At 49.7% G+C, this 17,071-nt stretch overlaps 1 protein-coding gene across 2 annotated transcripts in view; it reads left to right on the top strand.

The window, feature by feature from the left end:
- Nucleotides 1-17,071, top strand: part of AHCYL2 (adenosylhomocysteinase like 2) — a 102,791-nt gene that overhangs the window by 65,692 nt on the left and 20,028 nt on the right. For both annotated transcript variants that reach the window (XM_065850639.2, XM_071803566.1), the window contains exons 2-6: nucleotides 421-529; nucleotides 9,254-9,397; nucleotides 10,031-10,131; nucleotides 11,667-11,769; nucleotides 12,716-12,810. In XM_065850639.2, coding sequence (XP_065706711.1) covers nucleotides 421-529; nucleotides 9,254-9,397; nucleotides 10,031-10,131; nucleotides 11,667-11,769; nucleotides 12,716-12,810 — 552 coding nt within the window. The remainder of the gene's footprint in view (nucleotides 1-420; nucleotides 530-9,253; nucleotides 9,398-10,030; nucleotides 10,132-11,666; nucleotides 11,770-12,715; nucleotides 12,811-17,071) is intronic.

Here is a 17,071-nt window from a genome sequence, read left to right as displayed (position 1 = left end):
TTTCATGCAGCGAACAGGGAGCATCTCACATGGGTCGTGACCATAAACGTGTGGTGGGTCAATCCCACATCAGCTCTGCCAGCGTTGGGTGGCCCTATGGGGCTTCTCTTGCCATGAATAACCTGTATCATTAACATCTTGGAACACTAAGTTTGTGTGTAAGACGTTTTCTGATTTGGGTGGTTAAAAGAGGAGTTTCAAGCTATTTGAAAGACAAGCATGTCCATGCTGCATCTGCTGGAGGGTCTGAAATTAAACAAAGTGCGCGACTTAGCGTACCATACCCCAAATTAAATCACAGAATTGCGATTCAGCCTGTAACTGAGATGGTGCCAGCGCCTGCTCACCGCTTTGGGTTCCTGGGATTAACCAGACTGTTGGGTTTCTCCAGCTGACTCAACTATTAATTTCTTATAACAGATCCAGTTTGCTGACCAGAAACAGGAATTCAACAAGCGCCCGACGAAGATCGGCCGCCGCTCGCTGTCGCGCTCCATCTCGCAGTCCTCCACAGACAGCTACAGCTCAGGTGGGTCGTCACCGCGCTCTCGCGGGTGGGACGGACAGACAACACGGACCAGGGGGGAAGTAGTAGATGCCATTTATTGCTACAAGTGCATTTTGATACAGTTCTACCAATTCATGTGTCTCTTCACTGTTGGTTACAAGTTACAGCAGTAACATCTCCTTGGCTCATTTTGCTATCATCTATGTTACTCTTCTACTCCCTTCCCTCACAGTATCACAGTATGTTTGGGATTGGAAGGGACCTCAAAAGCTCATCCAGTCCAATCCCCCTGCTGGAGCAGGAACACCCAGCTGAGGTTCCACAGGAAGGGGTCCAGGCGGGTTTGAATGTCTGCAGAGAAGGAGACTCCACAACCTCCCTGGGCAGCCTGGGCCAGGCTCTGACACCCTCACCCCCAACAAGTTGCTTCTCATATTCAAGTGGAACCTCCTGTGTTCCAGTTTGCACCCATTGCCCCTTGTCCTGTCACTGGTTGTCACCCAGCAGAGCCTGGCTCCATCCTCCTGACACTCACCCTTTCCATATTGATCCCCAGGAATGAGTCCCCCCTCAGTCTCCTCTTCTCCAGCTCCAGAGCCCCAGCTCCCTCAGCCTTTCCTCACACGGGAGATGCTCCACTCCCTTCAGCATCTTGGTGGCTGCGCTGGACTCTCTCCAGCAGTTCCCTGTCCTTCTGGAACTGAGGGGCCACAACTGGACACAAGATTCCAGGTGTGGTCTCCCCAGGGCAGAGCAGAGGGGCAGGAGAACCTCTCTGACCTACTGACCACCCCCTTCTAACCCACCCCAGGTACCATTGGCCTTTCTGGCCACAAGGGCCCAGTGCTGGCTCATGGTCACCCTGCTGTCCCCAGGACCCCCAGGTCCCTTTCCCCTACACTGCTCTCTAATAGCTCATTCCCCAACTTACACTGGAACCTGGGGTTGTTCCTGCCAGGAACAACCCTCTCACGGGTACAGCTTAATATCTCCGGATACTCCTTTACCCCATCCTTCTCAAGGGTAAACCTTGCTGTCTTCAAGGCTGGTCTCTGTTCCCATGCTCTCTGCCAAGAATTCCACTATAGTTTCCCACGCCGCACTCCTCGTTCCCATTTGTTGTCAGAATTAAAAGATTAAGATCATTTTAAAGCAAACTAAGGCCTTTACAGTTATGCAAAGTTATGTCTGGTTATGCTCCTGCAAGGAGCAGCGGGTTGGTCTCTGATCATGTTGGGTCCCTTCCAGTTTGAGATGTTCTATGGCTCTGTGATCAACCGCATCCTCTTAGCGCAGGGTTCGTCCTGCAGTTCACAGCAGCTCAGGGATCTCCCAGTTCTGCTGTGTAGCCAGTGGTGTTGGAGGGAAGCCGTGGAAAGAGGGTTGTTGCTTATTTTTCTCATCTTCATGTATACTTGGATTGAAAATTTAGTTACTCTGCTGCTCTTAACACCTCTGATCTCTCCTTGTAACCTTCATGTGCCATTGCTGTTGAATTTCCTCCTCTCTTCCCCATCCTCTTCCTTCCAGGAGCAGCAAACAGTGTTTCTGTTGTGTCTCTGCTTGGCTGTCATTATCCCTTCCCGTTCTTGAATAAATCCATGTGGATCCCACTGTAGCTTTGGATTCACCCCTTGCACGTGAAACTGGAGTCTTTGGCAGAGCATCGGTGACCTGTGAAGGCCACACGTGTCTTCTGGTTTTCCTGCTGGTGTCATAGAATGGTTTGTGCTGAAGGGACCTTCAAAGCTCCCCCAGTCCCCCCTGCCATGACAGGGACATCTTCAGCAGCTCAGGTTGCTCAGAGCCCCGTCCAGCCTGGCCTGGGATGTCTCCAGGGATGGTTCATCCACCACCTCTCTGGGAACCTGGGCCAGGCTCTCACCACCCTCAGGGCAACAATTTCTTCCTCATGTCCGGCCTGAATCTCCCTCCTTTAGTTTAAACCATCACCCCTTGTCCTGTCACAACAGGCCCTGCTCAAAAGTCTGTCCCCATCTTTCTTTTCAGCCACTATTATGTATAGAAAGGCCGCACTGAGGTCTCCCTGGAGCTTCTGTTCTCCAGCTGAACACCCCAGCTCTCTCACCTGTCCCCAGCAGAGCTGTTCCAGCCTCGGGTCATTCCCGTGGCTCCTCTGACCCCTCTCCAGCAGGTCCATGTGTGTCCTGTGCTGAGGGCTCTGGAGTTCACTCCAAGCTCCTTTCAGGCAGTTCAGAGATCAGAAGGTCTCCCCTCAGCTCCTGTTCTCCAGCTGAACCCCCAGCTCCCTCAGCCGCTCCCATCACACTTGTGCTCCAGCCCCTCACCAGCTCCGTTCCCTTCTCTCCACTCGCTCCAGCACCTCAAGCTCTTTCTTGGCGTGAGGGGCCCAGCACTGCCCCCAGGATTGGCGGTTTGGCCTCCCCAGGTCCCAGCACAGGTTCGGTCACTGCCCTGGGCCTGCTGGCCACACCAGTGCTGGTCCCAGCCAGGATGCTGTGGCCTCTTGGCCACCTGGGTACACGCTGGCTCATGTTCAGCCGCTGCCACCAACACCCCCAGGTCCCATTTGCTCTCGCTGGTCACTAGAATGCTTTTCTCCAGGCGTGGGTGGGGTGGTCACCGTTGCCCTGGCAACACCCAGGTCTCCCCACGCCTCCCCTGGGAGAACAGGCTCCTCTGTTCCTCATGCCTGCCAAGGCCACATGCTCAGGCTTTTCTGGTGGTTTGCGTCCAAGCTCACAGTGCAGAATCATCCAAAGCCCTCCCCTCGATGTTCAGGTTGGTGGCCAAGGTCTGGCCTTGTGCCAGAGCCGTGGGGAATGAGGGACGTTCACGGTGAGGCTCCACCACAGCCCTTCGCTTCGTCCCTGTCCGTGACATGGATGCGTTTTTTGGATACTTGGCAGGTCACAGCGTATTTGAGGAGAATCTGGGTAGATATCTGGTAGTTTAAAGCATGAGAAGCCACAAAAACTCAAAGGTGCATCCTACCCTGACCTTCTCATCTGGAGACCTTGTGTAAAACAAGAAATAATTGTGTTTTGGGGTGGATGATGTGCTGTGAGCTACGGTTGGGTTTTGGTTGCAGAGTTCGCTGGCCATGGACAAGTCCCCTTCTGCACGCTGAAAGCCTGTGGCCGAAAATCAAATCTGAAGGTAGTCCAGCTGCATCTGCTCGGATGAGGGTGTTTTGGGCCAGATCCCAGCTGCGTGTGTGGTGTGGATGGAAGGACAGAGCCCATGAGCTCACACGGGGATGTCCATGTCATCCATGTGAGCCGAGCTCTGCCACACCGGCTGGCCCCAGCAGTGGACACCAGTTCCGTGCCTGTTTTGTGTCCCAGGGTGGGTGTAGGTGACAACTACAGCAGAAGTTGGTGCCCATCTGATAAGTCCTTGTAGGTGTTGACTGTTGAAGCTGTAGGAAATGTCCCTGTTCTTGTGTCAGTCTTGTCATGGTATGTGCCATAACCCGTTGGGAGCAGATGGGATAAAACCTAAAATCATGGAATTATTTTGTTCAGAAGAGAACCTGAAGATCATGGAGTCCAACCATAACACACCCCTGTCCCTCCCCCATGTCCTGAGAACCTCCTGTCCGTCTGTCCAGCCCTCCAGGGATGGTGACTCCAGCACTGCCCTGGGCAGCCTGTTCCAATGCCCCACAGCCCTTTGGGGAAGAAATTGTTCCCAGATCCAACCTCAACCTCCCCTGGCGCAACTTGAGGCCGTTTCCTCTGCTCCTGGCGCTTGTTCCTGGGGAGCAGAGCCCGACCCCCCTGGCTCCAAGCTCCTTTCAGGCAGTTCAGAGATCAGAAGGTCTCCCCTCAGCTCCTGTTCTCCAGCTGAACCCCCAGGTCCCTCAGCCGCTCCCATCACACTTGTGCTCCAGCCCCTCACCAGCTCCGTTGCTCTTCTCTGGACACTCCAGAGCCTTGTAGAGGTTTGGAGGTGATGGGCACGAGGAAGCAATGAGTGGAACCCAAGCGACTCTTTGCCGAGACGTGGTTGGTGGGACGGCTGTTGTCCCAGCATCTCTGCCCAAAATGATGACGAGGTGCTGGTGCCATTTGAGTGACACAGGGACACCTGAATGCGGAAACAGCATCTCTTTGAACAACCAGGGGTTTCTTGCTCTTCCTGCCCATCAAAACTGGACAAGCTCAGCCAAAATCATCAGCTGGTCTCCAAAATATGTACCATCTGCAAAGTTCAGCACGTGGAGCGGTGTAATCCAAGATGCTCGGCTTTGTGGTTGAGAGGACATTTGAGGTCGAAATGGTCAAATCACTTCAGTTTCGGCAACTGTTCTTTCCCTTTCTGCAAAACTCAGGTAGTTCTGTTATCAACTCACACAAAGATTTTTGGGGATCAGCCGGTTTCTATTTGAATACTAAAGCGCTCTGGTTTTATTGCACACATTATGTGGGTGCTGGAATGGGATTAGAACAGTAATATCTTTAATTAAAGGCGATTGACTTCATCCTCTTGCTGTTTCATAACTTTCCAAAGGTTGTGCAGGACAGAAACAAGTTTTGTCCTTTTTGCTGGGCTGGAACAGGGGCAGGTTGCCCCTTTTCTTATTTCCCAAATGATGCCAATACTGCAGATCTGAGTGGATCCTCATATAAAATATTAAGCCAAGCTACACTTTGCTGGGTTTAGGCTCTGAGCTGGGCTTTGCTGGGTTAGGATGTGGGCTGCAGGCCTTTCCTCTTCCTCCCAACATTTTCCTACCATAACAGCACCGGGGACCTGCTGCTGTTTTCACGTCGTTCTCTTTGAAATAATACAATTTATATTAAAAAACCACAGGGCTCTACGGGGCGACCACCCTGGATATGAAGCTTTCATTCATCAACCTTTGGATTCTATAGGATGATATTTCGGAGACTGTCTATCCCATCAGTAAACCGCGTATTTCTAGATCAGAGGTGCTAGGAATCCTTTCCTTTCTGCACTTGTTTTTCACTTTACAGGACAGCAAGAGCAATATTATTATATATTAGTATGTTATTATACTACACTAACAACTTAATTACAGTCGTGCTATACGCACTCTTATGTATTATATGTATGTAACAGTAAAAAACCATTTGCACACTGACAATTTAATTGCAATAATGCTATGCACACTCTTATGTGTTATATGTATGTAACAGTAAAGAACCATTTGCACACTGACAATTTAATTACAATAATGCTATATGCACTCTTATATGTATGTAGCAGTAAAGAACCATTAGCATGTGACAATCTGGCCACTATCTAGGTAGGTTTATTGTTTAAAAACAATTACTTTCAGCCCGCAGAACCAAGACCTACGGTTTCACAGCAACCTCGGCGCAGATTAGCTGTCTTCAAGGAAATAATCCTCCTTTCACTAATTAATCCTTCTAGACCCCTTGACATACAGGAGCTCGTTATTACATAAGGTGCTCTTTTAGTTACTAAGCCAGGCTCCCGGTCCTCCAAGAGCCGGGGGATTTGCAGATGAATTCAGAAGAGCGTTTCCATCGCCGCGTTGTTTGCAGGATCGGACTTGCCTTTCGCACCCCGCCGAGGACGAAGCCTTTGCGGAGAAATGTCAGCAATGCGATAATTCTCCTCCGTAAGCGGATTAAGGCCCGAGCGGGTCTCGGGGCGCCTGGCACGCTGACAGTGCCAAGTTTCTTTTCATCGGCGTCGTTGAAGCTCTTCACGTGTGCCAGAAGAGAAAGTAACGGGCTCGCTGGGCGCTGCGGGAGAGACAGACCCATGGCCATGCTTGGGGAGAAGGGTTTAACCCCTCCGTTTGGGATTTCTGGCATGGAAATGGTTGGGTGGAGGGGTGGTTGGCCTTTACTCCAAGTTCTCTGAAGGGGTTCTTGGTCTCAGTCTTCACTTGGACACCTCTGGAAAGCTGCAGCTCTTTGGGAGCGCTGGTGGGTGTTGATAAGACCACGGGTTCCACCACATCACTCTTGCTAGGACACTGGGTAAGAAGCACTCATCCTTTGTGCTACCACATTCCTTTGGCATGGAAATGGAGGGAGAAAGTCAGGAATCCGCACTGGCTGTTGGGTAGAACACGTCCCTTGGGTGTTCGGTGTAGATCATTCCCTCCTGGAGGCCGTGCCTGGGAGAGAAACCATCTCACACGTGCAGCAACACATCACCCAAAGCCGGTAGCTGTTGAGGATGAATATACGATGTTTCCTAGGTAAAGATTCAACCAGTTCTCTTCTGGTCTTGTGGAAGAAAGAGAGCTTGTCGTCATAGAATCGTTTTGGTTGGAAAAGAACTTTGTTTGTCGAGTCCAACTGTTAACCCAGCACTGCCAAGTCCACCTCTAAACCAAGTCCAAGGTGATTACTGATGAGAACTGAATATGGTCCACATCTATCATAGAACCATTTGAATTGGAAAAGCCCCTCAAGATCATCGAGTCCAACCATTAGCCTACTCTTGGCACTACCCAATGTCCCTGAGAACCTCATGTCCGTCTGTCCAACCCTCCAGGGATGGTGACTCCAGCACTGCCCTGGGCAGCCTGTTCAATGCCCAACAACCCTTTGGGGAAGAAATTGTTCCCCAGATCCAACCTTAACCTCTCCTGGTTTGTGTGACGCCCTCACACTTGCACATCATTCCCTGGTGATGCATAATATGGGCTGGCTCCCCTGAGGCTGCCATGGATAGTGCTGTCCTACAAAGGTTGTCCTCTTCTGCTGGGACAAATAATTGGATGCCAGGTCTCATGTTCATTTTAGAAGAACCACATGATCTGGAGAGTAAAGACTTGGAGTAAAGCTTCAAGGCACTTCCATGAGGAATGGGAGGTGACCGTGTGGATGAGGCTTTTGAGTTGGGTCCAACAAGTGGCTCCTGCCGGAGAGGAAGAGGAGGAGGTGGTGATAAGAAGCTCAGCTGGACCAAGAGCTTCACATTCCAGGTGCTTTGTTTCTGGACAGGAAAGACGAGTGATGCTTTCAAGCTGTCCATGTTGCTTTGACCAGGGTTCTGGTCCTAGAAGATGACAGAGGTCTGGTGTCCCACGCAGGAGCACATTCCAGAGGAGAAATGGCACACGTGAGCCTCCCAGCAGCAACTCGTGGCCATTGCTGGTTGAGGAAGGTAGAAATTGAGCAAATCCAAGGGCTGGGAACACCAGTTATAACTGAAATATTATTAACGAGCAGCCTCCAACGTGCCGTTGTTTAAAATTAGATGGAGTCTCCTATCTTAAATCACAACTCTTAATGTTTTGGAAGTGTTGAAAACATTAATAGGTGTTTTTGCTGGCTATTTTAGAAAGGTAAAGGCTTGAGATTTGGGAAGAGAGGTGGGAAAAGGCCACAGAGGAGCTGCAGAACATGAGGAGATGAGTCTGTGGAGGACACAGGGGTTCTCGAGCTGATTCCTTCCCGTGTGGTGTTGGATAGAGGTAGATGAAGGTGAGGAGGTCATTGTAGTTTGACACAGTCTCCCACAGCAGCCTAGTTGCTAAGTTGAGGAGGTGTGGTCTGGACAATAGAGTAGTGAGGGGGATTGCAAACTGGCTTAAGGAGAGAAGCCAGAGAGTCGTGGTCAATGGGGCAGAGTCCACTTGAGGCCTGGATCCAGTGCAGAGCCTCAGGGGTCGGTGCTGGGGCCGGTATTATTCAATATATTCATCAATGATTTGGATGAGGGAATAGAGTGACTGTCAGCAAGTTTGCTGGTGACACCAAGCTGGGAGGAGTGGTGACACTGGAAGCTGTGCTGCCATCAGAGACCTGGACAGGCTGAGAGCTGGGCGGGAAAAATGTAATGAAATAGAACAAGGGCAAGGGTAGAGTCTGGAATCTGGGCAGGAACAACCCCAGGTTCCAGTGTAAGTTGGGGAATGAGCTATTAGAGAGCAGGGTAGGGGAAAGGGACCTGGGGGTCCTGGGGACAGCAGGGTGAGCATGAGCCAGCACTGGGCCCTTGTGGCCAGGAAGCCAATGGTACCTGGGGTGGGTTAGAAGGGGGTGGTCAGTAGGTCAGAGAGGTTCTCCTGCCCCTCTGCTCTGCCCTGGGGAGACCACCCCTGGAATATTGTGTCCAGTTGTGGCCCCTCAGCTCCAGAAGGACAGGGAACTGCTGGAGAGAGTCCAGCGCAGCCACCAAGATGCTGGAGGGAGTGGAGCATCTCCCGTGTGAGGAAAGGCTGAGGGAGCTGGGGCTCTGGAGCTGGAGAAGAGGAGACTGAGGGGGGACTCATTCCTGGGGATCAATATGGAAAGGGGCAGTGTCAGGAGGATGGAGCCAGGCTCTTCTGGGTGACACCCAGTGACAGGACAAGGGGCAATGGGTGCAAACTGGAACACAGGAGGTTCCACTTGAATATGAGAAGCAACTTGTTGGGGGTGAGGGTGTCAGAGCCTGGCCCAGGCTGCCCAGGGGGGTTGTGGAGTCTCCTTCTCTGCAGACATTCAAACCCGCCTGGACCCCTTCCTGTGGAACCTCAGCTGGGTGTTCCTGCTCCATGGGGGGATTGCACTGGATGATCTTCTGAGGTCCCTTCCAATCCCAAACATACTTTGATACTGTGATACTGTAGGTAAAAACTGATGGTGTGGAAATGATGGTTGTGAGGAGAAGAGGAGAACCCAGCTCAGGACGGAAGGAATTGGCCCATGGACGTGGAGAACATCCATGGATGCATCCAACAGATCGCTGGCGCCCTTCAGCTGCAGATGGTTTAGGCTTTAGGGAATATTTTGTTCTGTCTCTGACCTTGTTTTCTTCCTCCAGCCGCCTCGTACACAGACAGCTCTGACGATGAGACCTCCCCCCGCGACAAGCAGCAGAAGAACTCCAAAGGCAGCAGCGACTTCTGTGTGAAAAACATCAAACAGGCGGAATTTGGGCGCCGGGAGATCGAGATTGCTGAACAAGGTAAACGGGGGCATGTTCCTCAAGCTCCACATTGTCCTAAGCTGTCTTGTGGGGCTCCTCCTTGCCCCAAATTCTCTTCTTGATGTTCAGAATGTTGGCCATGTCTCAACTCCGTTCTTGTCAGAGGTAGGGAAGTTCTTCTGGATTCATTTGGGATGGAAAGGAGTTACTGGGTTACGCCGTGTAGCTCCAACCTACCGGTTACTGAAGCGCTACTCTAGAGTCAGAAGCATTTAGTTAAAACCAGGAGAAAATATAGAATCCATCAAATAAATTGGGCAGCTTTGGTTTGGCACAATCGTCTCCAAAAACCCATAGCAAAGGCAACGCGGTGTGTGGGGAATTGGAGGGATATTGGAGACGGTGATCCGAGCAGCGAGTCCCACGTCCCCCTCAGCCTGGAGCAGCTTTTCCTCCAACCTCACCTGGGCATTCATGAGTAGAAGTTGAAAAATGTGATGGTGCTACATCCTAAAGAGTAAGGAAGGATCTCAGGGTTATCGGGTCCTTTTCAGCTGTGTCATGACCTATTTCATCCCAGTACCAGCCAGCAGGGCGAGAAGTGCCGCTGGCTGTTTGTCCCTCTGTCCGTCGCGTTGATGGGTTTATCCATTGCTTTATTCTGGTTTGCAGAAATGCCGGCGCTGATGGCTTTGAGGAAGAGAGCGCAGGGGGAGAAGCCGCTGGCCGGGGCCAAGATCGTGGGCTGCACGCACATCACGGCGCAGACAGCGGTAAGGCCAGGCCGGGAACTGCAGACCGGGAGTTTCCACGTCTTAGCCCCTAAAACTGACTCCAAGATACGGTCCCTGCATCCAGCACCTTACACCGAGTATAAAGAGAACTGTGCATTTTATGAACATTTCTAGATAAACAGAGCCTGTGCTTCAGGGTGCTGTGATGCTCGTATCTATAGATTGTGTGGTGATCGTTAAGGAAATCAAATTATCTGGATGGTGTGAGCAGGAAGAAGGGGGGGTCAGTGGTCAGTGCAGTTATGCCACTCAGGAGCTGTGGTTTATCTTCCAAATATGGGACAGGAGTGCTTTCTCCTGATTAAATTTGGGACTTTGCTGAGTGCAGTCTGCATATATCTATTTATATACACCCACATACACATATATGCTGCATATGGAATATCCTGTGAAGCTTTTACTTACTCTATCCATTTTAAATTGTAACAAAAAAAAAGGATTCCAAAATTGTTTCCTGTGCAATTCTGATGCTGCTTAAAACCAACTGCAGATGCCCCAGAAGGTTCCCATAAATAGCAAATAAAACCCCAGTTGTGTGTTGCTCTTTGCATTGCATGTCACTCTTTGCACTGTATGTCACTCTTTGCATTGCATGTCGCTCTTTACATTGTATGTCGCTCTTTGCATTGCATGTCGCTCTTTGCATTGCATGTTGCTCTTTGCATTGTATGTCACTCTTTGCATTGTATGTCACTCTTTGCATTGTATGTCACTCTTTGCATTGCATGTTGCTCTTTGCATTGTATGTTGCTCTTTGCATTGTATGTCGCTCTTTGCATTGTATGTTGCTCTTTGCATTGTATGTCCCTCTTTGCATTGCATGTCGCTCTTTGCATTGCATGTTGCTCTTTGCATTGTATGTCACTCTTTGCATTGCATGTCAGTCTTTGCATTGCATGTTGCTCTTTGCATTGCATGTCACTCTTTGCACTGTATGTCACTCTTTGCATTGCATGTTGCTCTTTGCATTGTATGTCGCTCTTTGCATTGTATGTTGCTCTTTGCATTGTATGTCCCTCTTTGCATTGCATGTCCCTCTTTGCATTGCATGTCGCTCTTTGCATTGTATGTTGCTCTTTGCATTGCATGTCCCTCTTTGCATTGCATGTCCCTCTTTGCATTGCATGTCGCTCTTTGCATTGTGTGTCGCTCTTTACATTGTATGTTGCTCTTTGCATTGTATGTCGCTCTTTGCATTGTATGTCACTCTTTGCATTGTATGTCGCTCTTTGCATTGCATGTCACTCTTTGAATTGTATGTCGCTCCATGCATTGTATGTCACTCTTTGCATTGTATGTCGCTCCATGCATTGTATGTCACTCTTTGTATTGTATGTCGCTCCATGCATTGTATGTCGCTCTTTGCATTGCATGTCACTCTTTGCATTGTATGTCGCTCTTTGCATTGCATGTCACTCTTTGCATTGTATGTCGCTCCATGCATTGTATGTCCCTCTTTGCATTGCATGTCACTCTTTGCATCGCTCTTTCTGATGTTTTCTGTTTAAATCCAGGTCCTAATGGAGACTCTTGGCGCGCTGGGCGCCCAGTGCCGATGGGCTGCGTGCAACATCTACTCTACCCTTAACGAAGTGGCCGCTGCCCTCGCCGAGAGCGGTAGGAACCGTCACCCCTTTGTTCTTTCTGCTTACTGTCCAATCATATTGAGCTCATTTACCGTCTCTTATACTTTTCCCCTTCATTCTCTTTGATTTAGAATAAACCCGTAGGAGCTGAACAGCACCAGATCAATCCCTTCCATTAGGAGGATATTTCTCCGGAGTGTAGAAGTCTGTAGCACAACTGACAATGACGCACGTTATTGGCCGCCAGGGCTGTGTGAACATGAAAGTTATTTTGCTAGAAGAAACTAAGCTAAATTTCATTTCAGTTCTAGCAGTTTGAGTCATAACTTTGCCTAAAAGGGCTGACAGAGAGAATTTTGGGGGGATGTAATTCACTCAACAGAGCTGTCCCTGTTGCCGCTCAACTGGGAGATGCCTTAATTCAAATCTTATTATAGTGGGTAAGGTCAGGGCTTTGACCATGAGAGCTGGAGACCCAAAAGAAGCCAAACCCGCCAGCTGGGCTGTTACCTGCTCTTGCTCACTGAAGCTCAATAATAATTATCGTAGAATCATTTCGGTTGGATAAGACCTTTAGGATCAAGTCCAACCGTTAAGCCATCACTGCCAAGTCTACAAATTGCTTGTGAGTCAAAATACATTTGGTTCAATTTGTGGATAATGTGCCTAGCGGGAAGGCAGAACATCTCACTTGCAGCAAAAGCTTGATTTTGCAAATAAATGTTATTTTTGAGACGGTGTTGCCCTCTCATGTGGTGAACAGAGCTTTTTCCTGGGGGAGAGGAAGGAGTTAGGAAGGGTAAAGCTGAGTCCTCTCTGCTGCCTTGTGTGTGTCTTCAATGTATCTCTGAAGCTTCTTCTAGAAGGCAGATGTTGAAAACCAATGAGATTGCAAGCAAGAGCGCAGCGGTGCGGGGAGCCCGGCCTGCGGAGCGCCCAGCGCACGGGGTTCAGCACCATCTCCCTCTCTGTGCCAGGGTTCCCCGTCTTCGCCTGGAAGGGAGAATCCGAGGACGACTTCTGGTGGTGCATCGACCGCTGCGTCAACGTCGAAGGGTGGCAGCCCAACATGGTGAGACGGGGCCAGCTCTAAAACATGCTGGAGCACGGGTGGCTCTCATCTGCAGAGAAGGAAGAGGGTTTAGGCCTGGTCTGTGTTTTCCTCTTGAGTTTAGACTTAACTTAGCGGTTAAGGCTTGGTGCTAACACAGCACTTGCCTTCCAAGTGCTTCACAATTAACTACGCAATGCAGGGAATCAATTTATCTCACAGGTGTGAAGTCAGGGAGGTGGGTTAAATATCTTCGGCATGTGGGTCTTCCCTACCAAGCAAGATGTTGTTTAAGGACTTTATAATTAAGCGTAGTACGTTAGTGCATTAGTAAAGAGTTTATTGGGTGCTTAATTAGCTTCCAGAGTAGCTTGCTCCAGTTTAAACCAAACTAATTCAATCTAACCAGAAAGAAATGACTCAAAGTCAGTATGTTTGATTAAATTCACACCCTTGGTCGATGTGATTTTTCTTATCTAGGCCTCTTGTTTCAGAACAAATTCAGATTTTTAGCTGATTTATGTACGAACACGTAACCCGAGGTAACCCAGCTCCACTCTTTGCTGATTTATTCCGCCCTTGTTTCTGGGGAAAACAGAGAACCCTGAACTAGGTGAGCGGAATAATTTACAGCTGTCAGAAGTGCTGTTTTCATCATGCATCCCGACAGCTTTCGAGCTTATGATCTAAATTAGAGAAAAAGCAATCAAAGGTGGAAGACAGGAGTGCGTCTGTATTGTTTGTTTGCCCGTTTGAGGTGGGTTTTTCGTCCCTCTCAGCCGACAGCTGCTCAATTCCTCACTGTCACCTTCATCAAAAGCGATGAGTGTCAAAAATCCACCCCCAAGCTATAAGTCTAGACGTGATTGCTGCTTTCTTCTCCTCTTGGAGGAATAATTTCCCATCGAAAATGTCAGTGATTGAAGAACGTACCAGAAAACGCATATTGGATCTTCTCAGACCTCTTGATTCTGCGACGTGTCTGTATCTACCAGTGTATTTTCAGACCTGCTTCTGGAGCACAGAAGTAATTGCTGAGGAGCCTCAAATGCCTCAGACCCAGTGGTTCCCGGAGATTTGCACACCTAATTTTGGAGGTCCATGGCTGGAAATAGGACGCTGGGTGCTGGGTGAAGATCAGGTGTGGAAAGGATCTTCGTATGATTATGTCAAAAGAGAGCAGCTGGCAAAGTTGGCCAACGAAGCAAGACAAGATCATCCTCTCTGGTACCTCCAGTCTCGGGGGTGAAGCGAGATGAACCTGCTCTGCTCCCTGTGCTGGTGGCAGCTTTTCAGACCTTGCATCACACTTTATCTCTCCTGTTGAGACTATTTCCCCCGATATCCCAAATCAAGGAGATAATGTCCTCGGGTTGTAGGACTGAGCCTGAGCGGCTGCCCCTGGCAGCCCATCTCCGTGGTGTAAATCCAAATTTGACCTCTTTTCATCAAATCGTAGAGTGGTTTGGGTTGAATGCACCTTAAAGACCACCCAGTGCCACCCCTGCCATGGGCAGGGACATCTTCACCAGCTCAGATTGCCCAAAACCTCATCCAACTTGACCATGAACCCTTCCAGATATGGGGCATCCACAGCTCCTCTGGGCAGCCCATTCCACGTCTCACCGTGCTCAGGGTGAAGAATCATCTCTTGTCTTCTTGTCTCTTCCCATCAACAAAATACCAACGACACCTTTCAGCGTCTTCGATGGTCATTAGCGGCCCTGCAGCGCTTTGAAGATGATCTGCACGGCGCTACGTGCCATGGTGTGATCAGAGAAGTGCAATCACCGTTCCTACTTCAGAGCAAGCAAAATGGGTCAGATTTGGGTAAGCCACGATGACCCAATGTCAGGGCATGGAATACACCCAGGAGTTGCTTTGCTGGCCGCCCCAAGTCCAGGTAGGCACTGCAAGGCATGATGGAGCTGAATTGCAAATAAATAGGGGTGTCTTACAGCCCAAAAATTGGAATATTCAATGTTTGGGCTTCTGTGTAGCGTTACTCCATGAGGACAGGTAGCTATGAATACTGAGAGTCTCCAAAAAATAAATACCTTGTGTTTTCTGATGGGAACAGCCGACCTTCAGAGGAGCGCTCAGCCTGGACAGGAATGCCTCCTTTTTCTTCTTCTTCTTTTCTGAAAAATACTGTATTTGCAAGACTGAGGGTTTGGTTTGGCTTCCTTTATAACAGAAAGTGATCTGGGACTGCGCTGCCACCGGGGCATTTCGATGCCACCTCCGACCGTGCCTTCCCAGCACCTCCTGGTGTTTTCACCACCCCTTTTCTGCAGTGAGTTATTCCCAGCTGTGTTTTGACCTGATCCTGGCTCATTTTAATCAGCTGGTTCTTAGCGAGATCAGCCCTGCGGTATCAACTGTTGCCCCAGCAGAGCTGGAAGGGGACGGGGTGAGATATTTGTTGGCAGATGACAACGTGGAACTGGTTAATTGGAGAGAAAAGCACTGAAACACCTACCAAGGGGATATGGATACACCTACCAAGAGGATATGGATACACCTACCAAGGGGATATGGATACACCTGCCAAGGGGATATGGATACACCTACCAAGAGGATATGGATACACCTACCAAGGGGATATGGATACACCTACCAAAGAGATATGAATACACCTACCAAGGGGATATGGATACACCTACCAAAGAGATATGAATACACCTACCAAAGGGATATAGATACACCTACCAAAGGGATATGGATACACCTACCAAGGGGATATGGATACACCTACCAAAGGGATATGGATACACCAAATCAGTCAAAAATCATAAATATTCAGGGTGAGTACTGCTGTGGAGGAGCAGGATTCGCTATCTCCTGGTGCTCAGGTCAGGGGGTGGTCACACCTCCAAAAAGAAACGTCCCTGCAGGCTCGGGGTGATGATAGGAAGATGTTTTCACAGGCACGATGACTCCAGCATCCTCTTCTCTGAGATAAAAATTAATCCACTGACTTGCTGTTTGTTTTATTCGTCTCCTGCCTTCCTAGGAAAAAGGAAACTGCCAACCTCCAGAATTCTCTCTTAGAAAGAGGATTATGTGCCCTATTAAATGGGGATTAGTGAAATGAAGACGTCCTGAACTGAATTCCTAGCTCGGCTGGCCCAGGGTTGCTGCTCAGCCCACTTAACCCTCACCTGCCTCCACTTCCAGGTGGATCTGAGGTCTGTGGGGACGCCGGGGAGCTGGGTCTGTGTGAAGATGCATGTTCTGCTCTGGTAGGACACCTTGTGTTCTCCAGGCACTTGTGGAAGAGCGGCTGCTACACACAGTGTTCATCCTTGGTGGAAGATCCTACAGTTTAGAGAGAAAAAGGCTGTGATCATAGAATCACTGATCAGTTTAGGTTGGAAGGGACCTTCAAAGGTCACTCAGTGCCACCCCTGCCATGAGCAGGGACATCTTCACCAGCTCAGGTTGCTCAGAGCCCCGTCCAGCCTGGCCTGGGATGTCTCAGGGTTGGTTCATCCACCACCTCTCTGGGCAATTTTAATTTTGGTTTGGTGGCTGGAGCTGTTATCCAGAGTCCTGTCCAGCGTGCTCAAGACACTGCCCATGGAGAACCTCAACGTGTCGTTTCCAAGCAGCTCTTTGCCCACGGATGGCAGAGAGGTGGCTCCGCGCAACCACCACGTCGTGTCGTGACAAAGCTCAGCAACGTCGTCTTTGTGCCCTCAATGGGGTTTCTGTCACAGGAGCACGGTGGGAGTGTCCAGTTCTTCTTGGTGGCTGCAGACGCTGGTGGAGAACTGGAGACACGTACACCAGAGGGTCCCTGCTGAGCTCCACCGCTGGCCGATGAGCAGAGGTGCTTCTGCCCAGCTTTGACATTTTAGGACACCTGCACACCCCACCAGTAGGTTACTAGGGCTTGTTTGACAGTCAGGAGTCTTGGAGGTTGGTGTAGGGAACATGCAAAGAGGAAGAGGAGGAGGATGGTGTAGTCAGACGTCTTTGATGTTGTTGTGGAGAACATGCGAAGAGCAGGAGGATGATGCAGTCAGAAGTGCTTAGTGTTGGTGAAGGGAACATGCAAAGAGGATGATGATCATTCCGTCATAAGTCTTTGACATTTGTGTAGGGACCATGAAAAGAGAATGATGATGATGATGATGAGGATGATGGTGATGTTGTCAGAAGTCCTTGACGTTGGTGTAGGGAACATTCAAAGTGCATGATGATGGTGATGGTGATGGTGATGGTGATGGTGATGGTGATGGTGATGGTGATGGTGGTGGTGATGGTGATGGTGATG

The sequence above is a fragment of the Patagioenas fasciata genome, chromosome 1, assembly GCF_037038585.1.
Source record: "Patagioenas fasciata isolate bPatFas1 chromosome 1, bPatFas1.hap1, whole genome shotgun sequence".
Classification (NCBI taxonomy): domain Eukaryota; kingdom Metazoa; phylum Chordata; class Aves; order Columbiformes; family Columbidae; genus Patagioenas; species Patagioenas fasciata.
The sequence above is the reverse complement of the archived record's forward strand: the minus strand, read 5'-3'. Positions and strand labels throughout refer to the sequence as shown.